At 34.2% G+C, this 25,093-nt stretch overlaps 2 protein-coding genes across 7 annotated transcripts in view; both read right to left on the bottom strand.

Annotated features, from left to right (window-relative positions):
* LOC127868310 (uncharacterized) overlaps positions 1 to 25,093 on the bottom strand; it is a 525,576-nt gene that overhangs the window by 188,334 nt on the left and 312,149 nt on the right. Inside the window, exon 1 of one of the 6 annotated variants that reach the window (XM_052409955.1) lies at positions 5,062 to 5,151. The exons of the other annotated variants lie outside the window; for them this stretch is intronic. Coding sequence (XP_052265915.1) covers positions 5,062 to 5,146 — 85 coding nt within the window. The 5' untranslated portion in view covers positions 5,147 to 5,151. Of the gene's footprint in view, positions 1 to 5,061; positions 5,152 to 25,093 lie in introns of those variants that run through there. 6 annotated transcript variants of the gene reach the window in all.
* The window catches only part of LOC127868308 (uncharacterized), a 501,779-nt gene that overhangs the window by 183,449 nt on the left and 293,237 nt on the right, over positions 1 to 25,093 (bottom strand). The window lies entirely within an intron of this gene.

Here is a 25,093-nt window from a genome sequence, read left to right as displayed (position 1 = left end):
GTATGTTTATTGTTTTATGAAAATAAAATCCGGACGCACGAAAAAAAAATCAGGAAGTACTGACAAAGTGAATTTGACCCTTGACCTACTGACCGGAAAGAGAGTGGGCGTGCAAAACTCACTGAGGTGTATCTGCATATGAAATGTGAATGTAGTATGTTTATTGGGTCAAAAGTTATTCTTGGAAATAAAATCGGGATGTACGGGATGTACAGAAAAAAAATCGGGACGTACAGACAAAAAATCGGGACGTACGGACGGGACGTACTGTGACAGGGACGGACGGGACAAACTGATTCCAATATAGTCCCCCAAACAGAGTTTGTGGGGGTATAAATATAATTAGCGTGTTTGTAAAATACTCATTCAAAAAATTAATACAGGTAATCTTGCCATAAGCAGGTTGTAATTTAAGTTCCTGTTAGCCGGTCTACAGAAACGGCCCACATGTTGACCTGTGTTCAATTCTACGAATTAATTTTTAGACGTTGGCTCGTAATAAGAGTACCTGAATTATATAATGTCATATAAATACCAAACGATGTCAATAAAAAGTTTGCTCGGCTGAATGCAGTTCAACGCTATTTCCATGAATTTTCTATAAATATTTGTTCATGTTTCCTTTGTCGTTTTGGATGCTGTTTAAAAGTAATCACTCAAGTATAGCGACCCTCGTAATTATATCAGTACTCATATGAACTCAAAGCATGCATTATTGTACATTAAATGCAGAACACTAAAAATAGTGTTTTTCCTACATCATAATTTTGCCATGTGCATACTTACTAGGAGAACCCAGTGGTTACCCTTTTGATTGTAAGCTCCAACAATCATGTCGTATTCATAAACTTTGTACTGTGAATTGAAAAATAAAAAAGTAAAAAGAGCCGTGACTGTAAGATGACAATGCCTCCAAAGGGTTTTTGACCTTGGATTTAACACCAGATGTGAAGATAACTATTGATCAAAGTTGAAAAAAGTATGTCAGCAGAAATGTAACAGTTATAGTCCTGAGAGGTGGTGTGTCAAAAAATTTAATCAATTTATTTGCTTAAAAAAGTCATTGTAAAATTAATTATAAACAACATCTGAAAACTGGATAATTGGATTTTCAAGGTCAATTTCATTCAGAAATCAAGTGCAAATTAATATATGCATCAGCCATATAAAGATGGCTCGTTCAAGAAATGTGGTGTCGTGCCAAAAATGAAAATTAAAAGTAAATCCATTCACCTGTAAGAATGATATGACCAATGTTAAGAGTTTGTGGTAAAGTGTGTCTTCATAGTCAAGGTCATCCTAGAGTCAATGTCATAAATTTATTTTTATTGAAAAGACCTAGAGTCAATGTCATGAATTTATTTTCTATTGAAAAGTTCTTTTCCAAGGGGTGTTGTGTTAACATATAAAGTAAATCAATTAACCTGTAAGAAACATATGGCCCGTGTTAGAGGTTTTGGAAAATTGTATCTTCAAAGTCAAGGTCATCCTGGCTTCAAGGTAATACATTTATGTGTCATTGAAAAGGTCTCGTCCCAAGGGAAATTATATCCAAGTATGACTAATAAGGGAATTATGACCAATGTTAAATTTTTCTGACGGACTGACAGACGGACAGTTCAACAAGAGCTGACACCATAGGATGAAATATGCCCCCTATACACGCTTTGATGGAAGTTATAGAAGCATGTATCGAAACCTAAACGCAGATTTCGAAACCTAAACGCGGACCCTATGTTCAAGGTCATGGTCACAGGGGTCAAAATTTGTGTGCGTTTGGAAAGACCTCGTCCATATACACATGCATACCAAATATGAAGGTTACTGACAGACGGACGGAGGGACAGTGCGATCACTATATTCCCTCCTTCGGGTGCCTCCGGAAACACTGCGAAAATGAACAGCTGCGTTAATACAATTAAATCTGTTGTAAGTAAATCAGGAAGTTATGGCAAAAATCACTGAGCATTATAACATATACAAACTATACCAAGAAAGCAAACTTTTTTGTATGTTGATTTCATCCGAAATTACAATTACGTATTTATTTGCACTGTATTACTCATTAATTAACTTTATTTATGTTAAGCCAACAATAGTTCGCTATAATGAAAGATACATTTACCGTATTATTTTTCGGCATATGTTCACCATTCATGATTCCGGTCATAGTTGAACAAAGTTCATGCTTGATCTTTATTTCACCCTTGTTGATCTCAGCTTGGGTTAGATGGGCAAAATAACCGTCTATGACCTGGAAAGTAATTGCAATGCCACGATGACCTATATTGTTTGTAGGCCATTAAAGAGATATAGTCAGAAGTGTGTTATAATATTGATAAAACACCATTTACAGTACGTGCATTGTAATGTTATTAAAACCCTGGTACTAATAAAGTCTTTACAGCATAAACAAAAAACCACTATGGCAGTTGTGCGTGTACAAAAATATTTCCTTTTGAAGTACGGGACTCATTCCGGTTATGGCTATGAACATGCCCGATCATAATATGTGGTGAGACTCTTATTCACCAAAATTAAATGATGCAACCAAACTACCTGATCTGTCAGCCATTCTCGATTATCCAACGATCGAATGTCATTGTATGTAATGTTTACTTTATGGACCTTCCCCACAATGTAGTCAGTGCCATCTGGCCAATCCCATATCTTTTCTACCGCGTTCCTGACTGAAAAAATAAAGCATCGGCGTGTGTCTAAACATTGACCTTATATTTATACTAATTTATTGATTTTAGATTTTGAACACGTTCGAACAACAACAGTCGCGCTCGAGACTTATTCTAGATTGAAGCAACCTCAAAGAGAGAGGGAGAAAGAGAGAGAATGTTTATGGATACGGAATATGTAAGGACATTAAATGAACGTACCTTTTTGGCTGTCGATATCTAAGTAAAATTCATTTCCATTCTCAAAGTTATCATCCCGTTTCATTTTCTTGCCTGTTCTGTCCCTTTCACATTTTCCTGGCTCTGAAACACAGAGATGACGAATACCCCCACATGCCGCATTGACACAGAATATTTTGCATGTTGTCTTCACAAAAAACAGTGGACACCATGCTCAATGTTTAAAACGCACTAAGTGACCCTGTGACCTAGTCTTGACACGGCATGGCCCATGTTCGAACTTGGCCTAGACATCCGATCTTCACCAAACTTGGTCAGAAGTTCTATGGAGATGATCTTAAGGCCAAGTTAGAACATGGGCTTTTCTGGGTCAAAAACTAGGTCAAGGGGTCACTTAGTGCGTTTAAAAAATTGAGCATGGTGTCCGCTGTTTTTTGTGAAGACGACATGCAAAATATTATGTATCAATGCGGCATGTGGGGGTATTTCACGTCTGTTACAAAGCTCTAGTTTTGGTTGAAGATGATTATTTCCTCTCTGAATAAAATAGCAACCTCATTGAAACACTACACGTACACACAATATGTAAACACCAGAAGGAGTGCAAATAGGAACACTGGCATATTTGTGTATTTGATCTTATTTATGTTAATTGTTGTTTATATTTTTTGCGCATATACTCATTGTTTCAAAGGTGTGTTTTGTATCTTTACTTCACTGTTGATGTAAACATATTTAAACTCCAATTTAAGAATCTTAAACATGTGCATTTTAGTTTTGAAAGACTAATTAAGATTTGAACATATCAAAAATGTTGCAACATAGAAGTAAAGAAGTTTTCATGCACTGGCTAACATGTCCGCAATTCTATGTTGCAACATAAGAACATTATTTCTCCGTAAAACTAACCCTCAAAGAGACAGTGTTTCCATGAAAAGTGAAACAACAACAGAATTTGCAAGATAAACAACTAGCGAAAAAACACTCAAACAAGAGATGTTTTTGTCAGAAACACAATGTCCCCTACTGCGCCGCTTTGATTTAAATGTTTAATTATATCCCTTTAAGTTATATTACTTCCCTTGCAAAAATAATCTGTACTTGCTAAATGATAAATAGAAATTATCTCCCTTTAAAGCTTGTTACTTCCCTTGGATTTGTTTTTTTACCTTTGACTATGAAGAATGACCTTGAGCTTTCACCACTCAAAATGTGCAGCTCCATGAGATACACATGCATGCCAAATATCAAGTTGCTATCTTCAATATTGCAAAAGTTATGGCCAATGTAAAAGTTTTCGGACGGACAGACTGACGGAGTGACGGACAGTTTAACTGCTAGATGCCACCCTACCGGTGGCATAAAAAACAGACAGGAACTATTTTTGAACTGATCCAAGATAGCATTAAAACAAATGCTCTGAACAAGTGCTATGAATATTGGACAATACATTTGACTTTTAGAGTGTTAACAAGGTTTTACTAAAGCCTTATAAGGAAAAATGTCCCGCCCTCTGGCAGCCATGTTTTCCAAACAACCATAGCTATTTTCAAACTCGTCCAAGATATTATTGAGACAAATCTTGTGACCAAGTTTCATGAAGATTGGACAATAGATGTGGCCACTATAGTGTTAACAAGGACAATGTTGACACCGCACAACGCACGACGGACAAAAAGCGATCACAAAAGCTTACAATGAGCATGTGCTCAGGTGAGCTAAAAAATACTAATAATAATTTGATAACAAGAGCACCGCATAACGGGTGTCAACGCAAGGCTGCGGGTTCAGTTTTGAATAAATGAAAGATTGTCAGATATTTTTAGAGGTCACATTGACCTTGACCTTTGACCTAGTGACTCCAAAACGGATGTGGCGTGTGCATCTACATATGAAGTTTCAAAGTTGTAGGTGGTGCACTTTGATTGTAGAGCAAAATGTCAAGGTTTTAGCACGACGCCGGCGGACGAAACGACGAGCTGGCTATGACAATACCTCGGGTTTTCTCCGAAAACAGCCGAGCTAAGAATGATTATAAAGTTTCAGAACTCTAAAAGTTATATTGTATTATTAAAGCGTTATAAAGTCTATGAACATAGATACAGGGGACAGATGGACAAAACAAATCTTTATTTTCTCACTAGTGAGAGCATAAAATAATATTCTCTAACAATATACATTTGTCACTTACCTTTGGCGAGTTTATTTCTCAATTCGGAATTTTCTTGTTCCAGTATAGCACACCTGTCTTGAAATGCCCTCAAATTTTCAGCCATTTGGTTGTACTTCTCCTGGAGAAAAGAAAACCATGTGATGATATAAATGATTCACATTATTTAATCATTTAAAGTCTCATCTCGTTATTTGCTGAATACATATGACTCTGCTTATCTATGGCAATATACCTATAGTTGTTGCTAAATATAGGCTAATATCTTCCATTGTGGTGTGCAAACTCTTTTTTTCTCAAGAACGAAGGCCATTTCCATTCTCCCCAATCCTTTAAAAACCCTGAATTGAGACTCATTCTTCTAATATATTAATCCAGTCAGACAATTAATTTATATTTTTTCCATCGTTTTTATATACCAGTAATTGAAATATTCAGCACACTATGCAAAACATTCTTAATCATTTATATGTCAACAACATTAAATTAATTAGTGAAAACAAAAAACACTTGCATCTGTTAAATTGCCAAATTGTTTGAATCACAAAATATATTGGTGGTACCAATTTGCACTGCATTAAAACAACTAAATTGATACAACTTACCAGTAGATCTTCATTTCCATTTCTTTCTTCCATCTCACAGGTATCCTCAATGTTCCGCTTTTTCAAAGATGCCAGTGAAAAGTCCTTCCTAAAAGTGTGTTTAATCAATTCTTTAAATCAAGTTGGTCTCAAGTTAGGGTATTTTTAATGTATGGCTTACTTTGCAAATATGAATCACATATATCACAAACGCCTTTAATGGTTTATTTGGACTAACATCAATGGATGCTTGTATAAGAAATATCACATTTTTTTTACATACAATTAAATCAGTTGATTTTGGTGGGCCATGTATCGTGATATGTAGAATTAGTAGATCATTTTTTATAAAATAGACAAACTGGGAATAGAGATTAGTTTAACCTTTGACACTCTTTGCAGGACTTTGTACCTGTGTTGGTTTAATAAAATTGGTTGGGTCATGATTGTTTTTAGATTATTTGTAGATATTGTAGATATATATATTTTAAGAAGAACTTATTCTTACACTTTCTCATTATATTCTGCCAGACGTCGGCTTTTCAGGATTTCGAGACACGTTTTTATTTTATCGTCCGACAATTTCATTAACGGCCGGAAAAACTTTTCCGTAATTTTAACCGCAGATTCTGATTCCTCCACCATGTCCCAGACGTTCTGCTCCAGCTGAGCCATTTGGAGGTGAAGGCCATAGCTTTGCTGGAACCGTCGCATATCCTAAAACATTTTCAATTCAGGAATTAAATTACATTTTGCAAATGCTTATGAATCATGTACTTGCTTTAGATATCTATTAAATACTCTGAAAAAATAATACTACACAACGCGCAGCGCGCAGTTTTTCTTTAGCTTTGATAGTTTCATGTAGATTTCCTGTTAGTACTAAGTAGTATGGTATAACGACAGTTTGGACATATTTTAGGAAGAATATCTTTAATAGATACATAATGGTTTTATGAAAATTAAATCCAAAATTAATTATAAATAAATACTATGCAAGGTTTGCATAGAAGCTACAGTCACACCTAGTTCGATGCAAAGCATCCTTAATAATTGAGTCCTTTACAATTATAGTAAGTGAGTGAACATTATTTTGCGATGTTTAGTAACAAAAACCTTCACAGTGGTCTTACTGACCCAAAATAATATGCAAAGTTTAGTTATAATGTATAAATGGAAAACCTAAATCAAAGTTTAAGTTTAGAATATTTAGTTTTGATCTATTTTCAAGAAACAGTGAAATGACCTTCAACCTTTACTAAAATATATGTCATAAACCAGAAGAGAAGTGAACAACACATGAAAATCAAAATCACTAATATGATATACCACATTTTTACCTTCGCTTGGAAAATGGAGGATAGTAGTCCCTTCCAGGCTTTCATGTCTGCAGGGGCAAGGGGCATGGAAGGTCGAACCTGTCGCATCAATCTCACTTTGTCAACAAAGGTGGTCGGCTTCTGCTTCTCACGAAGAACCACATTGTGTTGCCATCCCATCGTCAATGCTGTAGCTTTAGACAGAAGTGAATACAAGTTCACTTTAACGATGGACAGCTTGACTTTTCCTCTTCGGAGAAGACATTGGAGAGCTTCCCTGGTGTGGTTACCACCTAGGGTCTCCACTTGAACTGCACCTGTAATAAAATGATAACAAAATGAATGTCATACAATTTTTATGTGTATTGTATTTACAAAAGTATTTAACAATAATTTTGCAGAGAATTTCTCTAGACAAATTATGATGAAATTCATTCACTCAAGTATTAATAACTGAGTAGATTTGTTATAATCTAAGTTTTCAGAACCGTTAAAATTAGGATGAATTACAAAATGGATATAGGTCTGACAAAGGACAGGTACTTAAAAATGAAAAAGGTTTTAGTTTAATTCAATACATATTGTTTGTACACCAGAACTCAAAACTTAAAAAAGTACTCCCAAAAGTATGCTTAAAGCATTTTAATTAACATTAAGGAAAAAAATAAACTGTCCATATTTACCTTCTCACAAATCTAAATAATGTAAGAACAACACAAATACCAATTCTCAGTTACAGTTCAGTTATTTTGGTGCATTTGATTTGTGAGTTGAGAGCATCAAAAGCAGGAAATTTAACTATAACTCTTAAGTTTCATTAGATTTATTTCAGAAACTAATATAAATATCAAACGAATATCTGCTAGCTGATTTATACCCACCTTCTGTCTTTAACATGGAAGGATCACATCTTTTTAGTACCATACCCACTAGGATGGTTAGCTGTTCAGAGATTCCGGACTGGAACGAATCCATCAGAAACTGAACATGCTGCCGGTCTAGACGTCTTGACGTTCTTTCTGGTTCGGGTGGTATTAAATTCTCGATGTGGACATCAAAAACACCTTTAATTAAAATGTTAAACATTTCAAAGTAAAATCAATTTTAATTGAACAAATCTGTGGAGGTCACAACTTTTTGCTCTTTCAGCCTCTAAAGTATTTCATTTGTTTGCGTTTCGTCTTTGACATCAATTTAGTCATTACATTCTTACAACTAAGGCAAGTTTAAAAGTCATATATATGTGTTCTTATTCTTATTTTTATTATAAATAATAAGTTCTTCGTGTACACGATGTCATGCTAATCGTACAGAAGTTTTGTTACATGTTCTATGTGCAAATGAGTGTACTCTCGAATTCGATGCCCACATAAATCTCACTTAAGGGTTAAAGGCGCATATCAAAATTTGTGTTTGCAGTGTACACATTTAATCATTGCTCTTTGGGAAAATGCATAAAAGAGCACATTCTTAAGAGTCATTTAGAACTAATATTTTCATTATATAAATAAAAAGATGAAAACTTTGTTCGTAAAATATATATTTTAACTAAAAGTGATTTAAAGAAAAATCTAAAAAATATCATATTCAGACATGTCTTTACCCAAGAATTTATGGTGTGCTTCCTTTTCATGTTTGCCTGAAAATGAAACATGTTATAATTGAAAATTCAATTTCTTTCTGATGATACATGTGCGTTTAAACAATACCTGATAAAATGCCTTTAGTTTACAATTGTTTCAAAGAGTAATGATTATCTAATGACAACTACGTTTTCTGGGATAGGAAACACAATAAAATAGAGAGAGAGCTATTTTTACCACATGTTGCTTAAAGTGTGAAAACCACAAAACTCATTTATTTGCAAGTAAAGATATGATCTCATATGTCCTTCAATAATATAGACATTTTTCGTAAAATCCAATTGATGGTGTAATATTCTCCTTCCTGTTCAAGTCAAATGAGAAGGTTTTTTCTCCTGCTATTTTCACATATCAGTTTCAATTATACACTGAAATAACAAGAATGATTTGGAAAAAAATTCTAGCTTAGTCAACCCCACATCCCCATATTTTGTTCCATCATCTGTGCAAAAAAGTAAAGTAGTGGTACCTTTGGCTGAAGTTTCATCTTCTATCATCCCCATCTCCACATCACTTTGGTCAAAAAGATCCATGTTAATCTTATAAGCAGCAGTCTCTGTTGACAAAAGAATTAATAATAGCCTTTTACCTAAAGACATTAACATTACAAGTAGTTTTTTTAATGCATACATATCATGCACAAAAATAATCTTCATAACAAAATTGACACTTATATTTTGTATACAGAGTTCTGCATGTTATTAAAGCTCATAGGGTCATTGTCGACCTAAAATGGCCCACAAGTCATCCGGTGGTGACTCGAAGCCGATTCATATCACCCTGGGGTGACTTCAAGCCGACGCTAGGCACCACCGGGTAACTAGAATCGGCTTCATCTCACCCCAGGGTGACATGAATCAGCTTCTTGTCACCTCCGGGTGACAAGAATCGGCTTCTAGTCACCCGTGTATTTTTTTGTTAATCAAACGGCACCGCATCCATGTATCTAATATAGGCTATTATGGCTTGCGAATATATTATATTTAGCTCTACTTTCGTTTTTGTAGTATTTTTACACAAATCCGCTCGCATAAGAACGAATAAATCATGTATTTTTTGTTGAAAAGTAAAAATTTCGCCGAGGGTGACTTTATGCTGATTTCGAGATTGACTAGAATCGGCTTGAAGTCAACCCCGGGTGACAAGAATCGGCTTCATGTCAACTTGGGTTACTACAATCGGCTTAATGTCACCCGGGATGACTAGCGTCGGCTTGAAGTCACCCTAGTGTGACAAGAATCGGCTTCTTATCATCCCCGGGTGACTTGTGGGCGATTTCAGGTCGTTATTAAATTATCCAGCTAAACCATTGTAGCAATCACTAAAATGGATTTTTTTTAGATTAAGGTAGTTGTCAAGATAACAATCATGTATAATTTTAAAAAGTAAGGACACTTATGTTTAGACATAATGACTAAGTCGATTATGTATTGACAGGTTTGCACTTTAATCATATGAAGAACACAGTTTCAAAATCTTGTTTTAATCGATATTTAAAATTATTCCATATGAATCAGATCTCGTATAAACAAAATAGCATTGAACAGTGTAATAATTTTAATAACGTCGATAAACTTTCATCATAAAGTTCTCTGGAGCTCCTAACAAGGCGCTCATTTAATCGGGCTAAAACGCTAACAATCTTTGGAATGAAGAATAACGCCATACGAAGTTGTAGTACTCAAATTTTAAATAACGAGATCAATAGATTTTACAAGAACTTTCAATAATTGATCCGAACTGATCTTGACAGATGCCAAAAGTTGTTTATCGGCGCTATTTATACATGTCGCTAAGTACTAAGGATTTGGATTCTGCGCACCAACCAACGAAAATTACTTAGGAATTTGGCTAAGCCAATCATAATGACATAGGTTTGCGACAACCAATCAAATGCATTTAGGAATCCTAAATCCAAAACAAAGTTCTCTAGCGGCAAACATTCAACAATAATATCATATTTTAACTAACAAAATCATTTTTTGAGCATAAACAGATAAGCAAAAACGTCTACATCTAACAATAAACAAATATACTTCTCTCTGACATAAACAAAAATGCAGTTATAGCACCCGCAACTAAATATCTTTCAATCGCCAATTTTGTCAGTGTATACACTTCCCACGTCTTTTTATTATATTTGTCAAACAATAATTATTTTTTATTTTCCAAAATGCTGTATGTTGTTCATTAAATTTTACCCGAAGTGCCGTCAAAATGATACCGTTTCACGCCAAAATGAAGAAAGCAGACAACAATAACTGAAAGTGACGTTGAAATGATCATTCAACAACGTTGTTGAACAGCTTCTTGATCAATAACAGAATCAGGATTTTAATGGAGCCTTTAAGCAGTTTTCCATTACAAGCGATACATGTTTGATTTTAAATGGTACATTTACAATTATAAGTAATATGACCTACCTCTAATCACTGCATGATAGAAACACCTGGTAATCGGATACAACACATTATGCCATGCAATTTTCTATCAGATTTATATAAACACAGTGATATGATAACTATCCTCGATAAGGATCTGTAGCTGAATATCGCAAAAAGTGTAAATAAATGACATTACCTTGATTGCTTTCGGTTTCGACTCGTATAGTGTTGTTATGAGGAAGTATTTAAAATCTTTCTTCTAAACTAAGTACAAAGGAAAAATGTAAATATTTACAAATGACCTATAAGGAAGTATATTCGATAAAATAACAACAAACGCCGTACTGAAATTTGATATGTTTGATTAAGTTAGGGAATGTCTCGCGTGAATTCAATCTAACGAAGCGAGGGTAGGTATTTTTGCTTGTCTTCTATGAAAACCGCATTATTATTTAATAGACCTTTATATAAATCGCCTGTATCCATGTCATTTTTCATAAGTATAGCTCATTCAATCACAAATCACAGAACGCAAAATTCAAATTACCAATGTTGTTAAGTTCTGATTACATACAGACAAAAATGACATTCTATCCGTATTTATTATTAAGTATGAACCCAATCCTCTTGAAAGATATATTGATTCGGCAGCTTTAAAAATACTTTTTGTGGTATAGGCGACATACCCGATGAACACTTGTCATACACATTAGAAGGATCGGTCCAACATATTTCACCACGGTATGATTTTCCGCTAGCACTTGAACATTCCCTGAATCATGCGTTATTTCAATAAATTATATTCTGGTTAAAAATAAATACAATCATATCGCGCGAACCTGATGCAAATACATTTGGTACGGCTAGCTCAATTGAGCACATTACTTTCAATCCGGGTTTTAAAAGTTCGAATATCAGCTCAGTTAAATCAATGTGTATTTTGTTTCAACGGCATTTCACCTCATACCCCTGCTCCAAATACGTATGTTCATACATTTATCATAACTACCGTGCGCTAAAATAGGCTTAGCTTGGCCTAGCTTGCCGACGAGTATTGTAACTAGATTAAACTGACAGGCGTAATATGAGTCAATAACTTTATATGACAGAGATAAATGGAAACAAATTAGAATGTAAGTTGACTGCCTTGAAATGCTCGTCCTAATTAAGTGTAATATCAGTACAATATATCCGAAATATTGCAACAACTGAAAAGTACTTTTTACGAATGGCGAATTTTACACTTATAACAACACATTTGAACATTTAACGACAATAAATAGTATCTTACAGTAACTTGTAGTCGTATTATTATAATTATACAATGTTAAGTCACTTGGAAATGAATGTAACCAAGGTAATCATTGCAAGATGACGGTTGGACAAGATTCCTTGAATCGGACAGTGTCAGTCAGTTAGTTTTGGAATTTCATTTTTGTTTATAATTAGACAAAATATATTTATATGATTACTATCAGTAAATATAACAATAAAACACTTTAACCATAATATTTTGTATTGGATAGTGTGATGGTTGAGTACATTTTACTTTAAAACATGTCAATATAAATTAGTTTACATTATGAAATTACAGATAATAAACAAATTAATGAATACACTCATGAAGTTTGAACAATAACAACAATCAGAAAATACATTACAAAATAAGAATTGAATAGTTATCGACAAAACATGTTATTTATTATAATTACATTAATTGCATTCATACTTTAGTTCAGGTTTCAAGATGCAGCTGTTCTTTCACAGTCAGTTGAACTTTTCAAAACATGAATGTCAATTATTACATATTAATGTCCTTGAAACACTGTTCAAATTTTCATTTTGGTATCCATGTGTAAAATAGTAGGCACACATAAAACACAATTCAATATTACACATAAAAAGTCCATGTTTGAATTATAACCTTAAAAGTGCGTGGTACAAAATTCAATCATAAGTTACTTCATGGTTTTAATATGTTCACAGTAAATGTTCACTGTTGACAAAATGTCCATATGAGAATGTTCATAATATATTTGATGGTGAGTGACACTATTGTCAATCGTTTTTCATTTTCATATTTAATTGTCCAACAAAGCAAGGATAATCTTGTTGATGCATATACACTACATTATTATGAATACATTTAAAAACGTTTTACAAATGAAATTTATGTTATCACCTCAATGAAATCAATTACATAAACAGTCAATTTTGACAATTTTCACTTTAACATTACATTTAAATTCTAACAGGGAGGTGATTAATTTGATCAAGTAGCGTCGATGCATTCTTGGAGAGATTAGTTAGGGCATTGAGAAAATCTATCTGAAGAGTAAAAGGGGACTGGTCCTTTCCATTGACAATGTCCAGAAGAGACTGATAGGCATAGATTATGGCCTTTTCCTTGTTATCCAGGGGAAAGCCTGCCGAGCCATTGAGAACAATGAAGTGATAATTGTGGATCAGGAACGATCGCTCTGGAAAAAGGAGTGAGGCAAATACAACAGCCAGAATACGCTGGTCTGAGGTGAATCTTCTCCAGTTCTTGGGTGACCACAAAAAGATTGGGAAGAATAACTATATACTTTTCTTCAACAGTTGCCCAGTCACGTGTTGCAGCAGGAAAAAGAGATGTATGTTGTCATCAACGAGCAGGGGTCATGCTTTAAATCTGACAAGTTTCGCAGAAGGAGTAGGTTTTTACATGTTTTCAGCTGGAGTGCGACTGGCAATGGTGTATAAATCATCCTGGGCTAGTGGAGTTGGATCGTAGTTGGGTGTTGCTGGTGGAAAATATTGTAGAGTCTTGGAATGAAGAGCAGGTATGCGGAGATCATCTTGAAGAGGTGAAGGTGGAGCGTACTTTGGTGTCAATAGTTGTGAATCTCGAAGAGTAGCGATTTCAGTTTGAAGCGGTTATGCGGAAACAGGTACAGGAAGCTCGTCAAATAATGGTGTAACAGTAGTAGCTGGTCATGCTCTTATAACATTAACAATGATGGAAGGTTCTTGCACTGGTGTTAGTGGCTTGTTGAAAGTGAATGAAGATGAGGAAGATAATGTCGTGTTGGTAATTTCATCAGGGTGAAGATAAATAGGAGAAGGTCAACAGCCTCGCCATGTAAGCCTTTCTTCACTCGTGGGATAAATTTAAGTACACAATTACAGTAACGTAGTATTCTCTATATCCAATAGTATGTACGTCTCTCATCAGCACATCGGTGAGAATAAACAATGCCAAGTGAATATCGAGCCAGGATTAAAAACACTAGTGTGTATTTCGTAATTAAAAAATGAAAATAAACATGCGATAATATACCAGCCAATTTCTTTATGCCGCTAATAATTAGTTTTCCAATATAGTAACGTACCCGTTACAATATATTTTTATAGACATTTTGAAGAGTGAATGGGTGGTTCTCGGCATGGTGAATCTGAAATTATTTCATTAGCGTACAATGTAAAAATTGAAGAAAAAAAAGAATTATAAATAATAATGCTTGATCAATGTATGCTGATGCGTCGCTAAAATTTCAAGTATATTTTCACAAACAAGTTATTGGTTGTTATTTCGATCGTATATGGCCGATTGCGAGTATAAGATCTACACAGCAGGGTATATTTCTGTAAGTCAGTAAAGGTTAACCTTTGAATAACCAATATCGAGCTGGGTATTTAAGATTTGTAGAATGTGTTGTGGAGACAATATGCTTGTTGAAAATCAATAAAAAAGAGTGTGTTGAGGAAAAAAACATGTATGACTTGAATTTCGCGACGATGTTTTATACATAATACCCATCTAGTTTGAACATGGCTGGATTGTTAATACAATTGTTTTCGCGAAAATTCCAAGCAGGATAGGCATCTTCTTCTTCTCGATTGACGCCGCTTTTAATACTCACATGTCCTTTTTTCTTCGTTTGATATATATTTGAAAGTATCAGCAAGGTTCGTCCGTTATAATATTCGTTGTTTCCTTTCAATTCTAAGCTAGAGTTTGTCATTTCCGAATTATTCGATAAAGTGAAGATTAGTCGCTAAGTAGTAGCTTGGTAGCGGAATTTATTTTCGCAAACAAATTCCAAGAAGTATAAAATAGGACTTTTAACCTTGGTAATCGTTTGTATTTCGATATATATTAAGTCTCAAAACCATTTCCCAGATTAGTATTTTACGTTGCTCGAATTATCGATTCCCCTGGGTATTCGGCTTTGGTCCTATTTTCGTTTGTTTTGAATATCAAATACCCGGCTTGATTTTCAACATTTGCTCAATACTCTCTTAAATTTTAAGACGCGCATTGGTCCGATTTGTTTATCCAGTTGTAGTGTCCATGTTTCTTTCTTTAAGTTATTGAGTTTGTATCAAGTGACCGTTCCATATTGAACTTCTCAATGTTTATCATTAAAATGCAGAAATAGTATTTAGTATGTATGTTTATATTATATACTCGTTGATAGAACACAACACATTTTCTAGAGAACGTGTATGTGTATTTATAAACTTACAACAGTAAACAATATGAAGCTGCTTTTCTTAAAAGCTATACGTATATAGTTCGATATAAATCGTTATTGCATTTTCATGCCCTTTGAAGGTTTATTATGGGAAATAAAACCATACTTGTTTTCAAATAAAAGCAATTGTTAGATTCGCGTTGTTGGAATATTTTGCCCCTTTGACAACACTTTTGCTCATATACGTTGTTAATCTGTGTTGGTTTGGTACACATGTTCATAGGTTAACAAAAGCTAGATATTTGTGTCCAAAGATGTTTAATGTTTTCAGCTATATTAAACAGCAAATTCCAATGGGGATAAATGTATTTTGTTTAAATATTGTATTGGTGAAACTTGCATACATCGTCGGTTAAACAACAACTAACGCAATGATAAAGTATTTAACATTGGCCTCTCCGATTTTGTTGACTTTCATTGTGCACAAGTGGGCGACAGCGACAAAGGGCAATACATGCAAAATATATAGAATTTTACTTGAAAGTTAAAAAAAGGCAAACAGTGAAGAAATTCATTTTCAAAACCCAACTTTACCGTGCTTCAAGAGGCGCAATACATAAAGTCCAACATTTAATATATAAATCTTTTTTCTGATGCGGCATTTCATTCGTTGTTTTCGGAAAAAATGGCAAAATTCTCTAGTATTTGGCATTGAACATTTAAAACACTACAAGTTAGCTGAACAAAATGACTTTGCAATGAGAACGTTTTTTTTTATCAACAACACGAAAAACATCTACATTGCCATCATCTATATCATTTTTTTTCGTCCATAAAAGCGATGTCTTTTTAAGCACTCGGACAGGTGGATCGAAAAGCTTGGTGTATCAAATCGCAATTATCCAGGCGACGCATTGACACCTCCAAAGTGCAATTCTTTTTGTAAACTGCGATTTCGTTGGTCTACTGAAAGGTTACAGTTAAGCTCAAAACGGCGAGTATTGCTTATATTGACCCACGGCTAATGCTGGAGAGTAACGGAATGAATGAGTCGTGGGTATCCGACGATTGGGGCTTGCACGAGGCAAGGATTGTTCTGTTGAAAAAAGCAATGTGGAACATCGTATTGAGTTTGACATGTCGTCGTCGTGTAGAATGAACCAATACACATCAGTAATACATTTGCAAAAGTTTGCATCAAAGGTAATGTATACTAAAAACTTCATTTCTTTGTATCAAATGTATTCATGTTTAAATGTGTAGACAATACGCTTGTAAATAATTTCCCAGCTTACGGATTCAGATGTTAAATAGTAAACCATAAATACACTTTCGTGTGTTGCAATGTATTAATTTGCAATCAGATGATAGTAAATGTCTCCATTTAAACATCGATATTATCCGCACATGCAAACATTCATCGAACATAATTCATTTCGGAATAACATGTCAATTTTAAAACAAAATCGGTTTGCCAACCAGGCCAACCTGACCCTTAGCGAAGTATTGTTATAACAAAAATTGTGAGCGTGAACTAGAAAATAGACTGAGGAAACCATAATGGAATGTAAAAATGCAAAATTGCATTTATTTATATTACTTGTTTTAATTTTTAACATGTAGTACTTTTAAATCTAGCTGTTAGATTTTAGTTTAAAACTATTTCACGGTCAGATTTCAACAATTTTCATAGAGGACACTATGGCCATTTCTTAAAAAGATTCCATTTATTCTGCCATGAGGTTTTAAAGTCGTTTTGAGAAAAGGAAAAACAAGGTCGCACACACACACGGACGGATTGACGGCGGACATCATTATATCCAAATAAATCACTATATGCACTTTGTGGTCAGGCGATAACTAAAATAGCACGACATCTTAAGAATTTAGTAGGCGCCTCGAATCATTTAACGTCCAGATAAAAACGATAAGTATTAGCGAATATCTACTTATATCCATTATTTTTTGTTGTCAAAGAAAACACTTATGCACAAAATAGCATGCACAAATATTCAAAAGTCAAACAAAATCACTTACGGATATGTGGCAACATAAATCATAGATAAATTGAGAAAAAAGCAACACAATCATTTCATTTTAATGATTCAGTTTCAGTAAGAGCTACTATTGCGTTATCTTTTTTCATCTTGGGGTTAACAGTTAAGCAATACATATGTAGCATAAAGAGGTTTGCAGATAAAATTAAAGCTTTGTGATAAACGGACAATGCATTAGATTGAAGAAAACAATGAACAGTATTTTATACACAAATGGTAATTTGTTTTTATTTGTTATCGAAACTAAAAATATCTGAATATAAAATACTATATAAAAGCATGATAGATTATGTCCGTAATCTAATATTGAATATTACGGGTAATAAGACGGTTGGTGTGGAAATTCAATTGTTTCATTTAACACAACACGGAAACGAACAACATAATTTTTACATTAACATTATGCAAGCGACACACACACCGAGCGATATAAAAAAATCTACATTAAGTATGAAGTCCTCTCCTATATAAGCAGCTGATTCACACTTTTCGAGCCGAATGTGCAGCAAAAAAGTATGCTGAGTTTATATACGTACTAGAATCTTAAAATAAGTGCATCTGCGGCCAGTTTACATAAAGCGAAGACGGGTATAGTCATTTTACTTGACGAAGCTCGTGATATTGTCCTTGTGATAAGTGAGTCATTCTGGGTTACCTGGACTGTTTGCAGAATATTGCAAAAATAGTTGGGATTTTAAAGTGCGATGCAGATGATGCACCATGCATAACATTGCAATACATATCAACGCGATCATGATAACGGTAATGCACTAGTGCAATTTGCATATTAAATATATGTACAATTATCAGCCATTGAGCGCAAACGTATTCACGGTTGCCGTACATTGTGTCTTAAGGATTTGAGACTATATTACGGAAACCCTTTGATGGCGTTTTAAGTGAGAAGTTCGAAGACAACAGCTCGCAATTGCTAGATGTTAGATCTCAGAACTTACAGTTTAGAAATGAGATGTTCTATTTATTCGGGTTCACGCTATATTGGTTGCAAGATAGACAAGAACGCATGGAGGCGAGAGAATAAGAGAATATATATTATCGTATTATATTTTCATTTCATAAAAACAAGTGATAGCTGGGACGTTAAAGGATCACATGATTAAATCGCTACAAGTCAAAGAGCTGTTTTTTTAAAACAATTGATCTCAATAAACGATGGTCGATCACACGAGAATATTCAACAGGCTGGACAAACATATAAGTGGCTAGTTTAGAAGTATTACAATTTTAGCATAATCTGGCTACAAGTCTATGATAAGGGACACGAACTTCCAAGACGAAGAGGGTATTAAAGGGGTACTACAACTCTGCGCCATTCCTGTTATACAACACTAACATTCATTGACAATTTTTATTGCATTGTTATTTTCTAAACAAAATTGCACTTTGACGTTATTACATGTACATTGTGATTCAGTCTTTGCTGCTATGAAATAGATATCTACATTACCGATCAGTGGTATTTTCCGCGTAAAGCAAGTTATTTGTATTTTCACTTGGCTGGATTATGTAAGCTGAGCTATAAAAGTAAATAGGTAATTCTGTGAACTAATATGCATAGCGTTTAATAATTTTATCTATTATGAAAATAATTATGCGGAAACTAATTGTAAACAAAATAATATGGAAAGCGCATCAGTGGCATGTCGGGACAAGGTTGCCAAAGTAAACCGCCTTCTCATTGGGGATGATATATCGGTTAAAAGACCGCCAAAACACAAATGTATCGTACCGCCCATCTTTCGGTAGTAGATATCGGATCACACAGTTGAATGTCGGGATAAATTGACACATTGCTTCAAATGAGAATTACTTTTCAGATAAATACCCACATCAAGGTACATGTGTGTGATAATGATGGTGCTGCTGCTGATGATAATGACGATGATGATGAAAATGATGATAGGGATAATAATGAAGATGATAATGAAGAAGATGATGCTGAGGAGGAGATAGAGGTTGAGGAGTAGGAGGAGGACGACGACGACGACGACGAAGACGACTAACAATTGTAAGCATAAGGCTTTCGAAGAAAGTTTTACTCTTTTTATATTATAGTGCTTTTAACTTGCAGTTTGTATGCGAATACGGCTAATGGTTACTAAAAATAATTATATATTTTATATTAATTAATTTACATTTATTAAAACATGCATCTTTAAAGATCATATACCAGTTATAGTGTCTTTTCAAACTAACACCCAGTGACATGTTTCTATACACCTTCTTCAATTCTTATGTAATTGCCAATTTTCAAAGTATGTTTGTTAGTTATGAATGTCTACATATAATATAAGCTGTTAGTTATATATGCAAACAAAGCATACTTTTATATTTGTATGACTCATGAAAACTAAAGACGCAATTACAAGTTTTACAAACACATTTGGCAAAACATTTATTTTTATGCTTAGCTATTCATCCATTTAATAAGATTTCCGATTTTTCAGAGGTCAGTGGCAGTATAATTTAAATCATAACTCATATTATAGTCAAGATGTGTCATAGAATATATATTTGAACATGAAAATATACAAGGGCAATAAATAAAAAAATATGGAAGTATAGTTATAGTGCTTGTGAACTGCACTTTCCTTCATTTCAATCTTTCTTTCCATGAATTTTTTGTTGATACATCTTTAAGTTGTGCCGCTAGCAAAATTTAAATGTAATTAGTTAACAAATGAAAACAACACTTAAAATATTGAAGCAAGAGTATTGGCTCTTATGCACTACGCATCTCTTTAACAAGATCAGCGTATACAACTATTAAGTTTCAACTCGGATGGATTTCAAGATATGCTCCGGAACATAGGGTAAAGAAGGGGGACCCAGGTTTGATTCCTAGCTGACAATTATCACTGGATCGTATTGTTGGACACATTTGTTCAACCCAGGAAATGGATTGAAGTTCGTTTCATTAATCCTACGGCTTTCGATGGAATTATCATGAGATAAAAATAGCAACTCTAGACTAGTATTTCATTCATGTTTGGAAGTTTTTTAAAGTTAATAAATGTATCTTTTCTTTTATATGTTTGTTTGACTAACCAGCGTACTATTTTTCCGCTCCTGATTGCGGTAAAATAAAACCCAAAACAAACATTACTTACTCACCAAAGCATATTTTAAATACCCTTCAAATAGCAACATCAACTGATACGTTCTTTGTATCAAAGCTCTAGGCAGTTTCAGAGAAGATTACAGATCATCTTACTATAAACCCTTGTTAAAAATGTGACCCTTGGGGCGTTGTCAACATAGATCCCATAATCATAATTTGAACAAACTATGTAGAGGACATCTTTTTGATGTTTATTTTTGCAAAATGAAACTGAGGGATCTTGAACTCTCACACGAGAAACTGTAGCTTATAGATGCTTTGATCGAGATTCCTGGTTTGGTGCTATTTCGACTAAACAGCAATGTATTTAATAAACTTCGTTGATAACCTATATAATTAATTACTGACCAATATGTACACTTCTAGGCATTTCCATAGTTAAAGAAGAATCAAACAACAGAGTACCCGACTAGCAGGATTGTAGCAAATCTTGTCGAAGACCTTGTAGAGAACCACTGATAGATATAAACTACTTTAATATCAAACCTATGTTCTTTATTGTTTAAGAGCAGATCTTTAATTATATATTTTTTCATAAAATAAATGTCGCAAGTTTTCATATCAGGGCCATGATATTAATACATTTTTAAGTTGACCATTAGATGATGTTCCATGCCAAATATGGAAGTAATAGGCTTCGCGGTTTCATTTAAGAATAATGTATTCAGATCTGTATTTTAAATCAATGTCAATATGATGATCCCCAAGACGAGGCCACAGTCGACCCCAGGGGAATTATTTAAACAAACTTCTTAATTGGCCTCCAGATGCAAAATATGGGAGCCATTGGCTTTGCGGTTTCAAACAGAAAGATTTTTAAAGGTTCTCCTTATATAAGTACATGTAACACTTTTTATGAACTAGATGAGGCCATATTTTACCACCGGGACATTATTTGAACGCACTTTGTACCAGGCATCTTGATGAATCTACTTGAGACGTCAGACAAGAACAGTTTTGACCTTCATAAGTTTATGCAAAACAGGCGATCCTATATGTAGGGCAAGTTGGACCACACTGAACTAATTTTAATAAGCTTGGTAGAGGACCTATATATGATGCTACATACCCAATATGAAGGCCTTGGGCATGTTCAAATAGAAAGACGTTAAAAGGTTTTCCCTGTATAAGTATATTCAATACTGATCAGTCAGGGAAGGGACCAGTTTTGACCCCGGTTATTTGAATCGAATTTGAATTTGAATTAATTACCCCAGGCAATTATTTGAAAAGGACCTCTAGCTTTTGCTGTATACCAACTATGATATCTACATTGGGCTTGGCTGTTTTATTAAATAATATTGTGAAATGTGTTTCGTATATAAGTTTATGTTAACCTAGTGTCTCAAGGGATGAGACCAAGTTTGATATCAGGGTCATAATTAAAAACATTGTCTAAGACGACCTCTATATGAAATTACATTTCATATTTGGTATAAGGCCTTTACGGGTTAAGTCAAGAACTTTGTAAAAAGGAGATAGGTCGAAGAGAACCTGTAGATGATACTACGTATACAATAGAAAAGCCGTAGAGTTTGCGGTTTCAGGCAAGAAGATGTTTGATGCTTTCCCTAAACGTTCGCATGGTGCATGATCATGTGACTATGTTGGGTTCCCAATTAAAAGTTAATGTAAGTAAACACACCGGTAATAGCTGCTTTTTTTCCAAATAAAATGTTAAAAAAATTGCTTTAAAGAATTTCAACTAGTGTATTAAGACTGATTTTTAAGCTGCTTATGGCAATGTGAAATACATAAGAATAACTTTATTTAATAAGCATGTTTTCTTGTTCAAAAAGTATATGTATACTGCAGTAGTATGCTTCACGCAACGTGAATTTGTGTCACCGATTTCAGACGTATTCAAGGATTTTTTCTTATTATTTAAGATATCGGCCCAAACTACAAGAAAAACGGTCTTTTATGCACTTAAGATTTTTGCAAATTTAAGGAATATAACTATATATATATATATATATATATATATATATATATATATATATATATATATATATATATATATATATATAATGTACAAATAAAACTTAAGATATTAGCAAAAATAAAGTTCTTAACGGAGTGTTTACATTCTGTCCAGCCCGTTTGTAAATCCCTGAAAACCACGTAGATTCTGCACCCTGAATTTTAAACTTGTCTTCCCAGAAAGGGACCTGTTTCGACCATTAAGGAATAATTTATGTTTTGTTTGAGACACACACACACAAACACACACACACACACACACACACACACACACACACACACACACACACACACACACACACACACACACACACACACACACACACACACACACACACACACACACACACACACACACACACACACACACACACACACACACACACACACACACACACACACACACACACACACACACACACACACACACACACACACACACACACACACACACACACACACACACACACGCACGCACGCACGCACGCACGCACGCACACACACACACACACACACACACACACACACACACACACACACACACACACACACAAAGTTGAATAGAGGACCACTATCCGATCTTAAATACGGAATTTTACACGTAAGGGCCTTTTAGAAAAGAAAATGTGTAAAGTTATTATGCAAAGACAAAACATATGTGACACATAGGGCATGGCCAGTTTTTGACCCCCTTATTTTCATAGCTTTGATCCTTATTGTTTCACACATTTTAAATGTTTAGTCCTCTTTGCGCATTTAAAGAATTAAACTCCTGAGGTGTGTCAGCCTTTACCCCTGGTCATGATTTAAACGACTTTGTAGAGAAACTTTGGCTTTGTGGTTCAAGGAAAGACGATTTCTAAAAAAATCCGCTATATAAGTCAATGTAAACGTTTTTTTTCTATGGGTAAGGTCGAGTGTATCCCATGGGCATTAGTAAATTTTTATTTTAGAGGACCTCCTTACGATGTCAACTACAACGCATAAAATCTACCGTTAAGCGGTTTCATAGATTATTCTGTATGTGTTCATATCTTAGCCCGTGACAAAATAGATCGGCGAAACGGAAGGATTTAACCAATGCTCATAGGAGACAGAAACATTTCTTTAAAGATTCCATCAATTGTGCCATGCGGTTCAAAATGCGTTTCAAGAAGAACTTGGCGTAAAAACGGCCGGACGAACAGCGGACATCAATTTATCCGAATAAATCACTATATGCACTTTGTGGTCAGGCGATACCATAATAACAAGACATATTTATCTTACGTATCTTACGTATATTGTAGACTCTTTTAATCATTTAACGTGTGATAAGAAAAATAACTATTCGCGAATATCTACATGTATCCATTCATTCAGGATGTGATATAAAATAATAATGCACACAATCACGTGTACACATATTCAAAACAGCCTTATAAAATCACTTACTGATATTTTGCAACATACATCAGTAAGAGCTAATATGTCATGGCTAGTTTCGGTCGCAGTTTCCATTTGCTGTAAACCAGTTTGCGTTAAAAATAGACAGTTTATCAATGGACAGGTGACAGAGCGGTGTGCTTCTAAAAGTTATGTGGTAAACAGGCATTCGATTTGATTTAAGAAACCAGTTAACTGGACATTATTTGAAAAACGAATCAGTCATACATAAAATGATTGAGTCTCAACAACAACAAGGCATAAGTAGAAAATACCATATAAACAAGTCAACTCATAACAGAAATATTTTACCTTTTAACCCATATAAATATCATTTTCCACTTAACCAATCACCATTTACATGTTCATTATTCTAAAATTTATTAAAATCAATCAAAGGTAATGAATTAAAATATATCATATTATTCCCGTAGTATAATATTTTATATAACAGGTCATGTGTCGTTTTGGTGTGAAAATCTTTTGATTAAATTCAGTCGTTTTTTTACACAACAAACACCATAAGTATTACACTAAGATAATGAAAACAACTAAACACAACATCACACACCGCACGATATTAAAACAAGTCTACCTTGAGTATGAACTCCTCTACAGTCCACTCCACTACAGTGCGGCTAATGTGTATGCTGGGTTTAACAAAGTTTTATAATCTAAATATAAGTACATCTGCAGCAAGGTAATATAAAACGAAAAACGGGTATATTTATTTTCCTTGACAAAGCTCGTGATATTGTCCTTGTGAATAGTGTGTCATTCTGGGTGACCTGGAGTGTTTGCAGAATATTGGTGAAAAAGTTGTGATGTAATGCTGCACATGCAGAAGATGCATCATGCATAACATTGCAATACATATAAACGCGAGCTTTATAACGACAATGCACTAGTACAATTCACTTTTAATTGGTGTACGATTGTCAGACAATAAGCGCAAACGTATTGCCACAAGGATTTGAGTCTTTAATGCATAAGACCATTGGCGGTGTTTTCTGTTAAAAATTCGAATACAAGAGTTTTCACATAAATGCTAGATGT

The sequence above is a fragment of the Dreissena polymorpha genome, chromosome 2 (assembly GCF_020536995.1).
Source record: "Dreissena polymorpha isolate Duluth1 chromosome 2, UMN_Dpol_1.0, whole genome shotgun sequence".
Taxonomy (NCBI): Eukaryota; Metazoa; Mollusca; class Bivalvia; order Myida; family Dreissenidae; genus Dreissena; species Dreissena polymorpha.
This window is presented reverse-complemented; position numbering and strand designations above follow the sequence as displayed.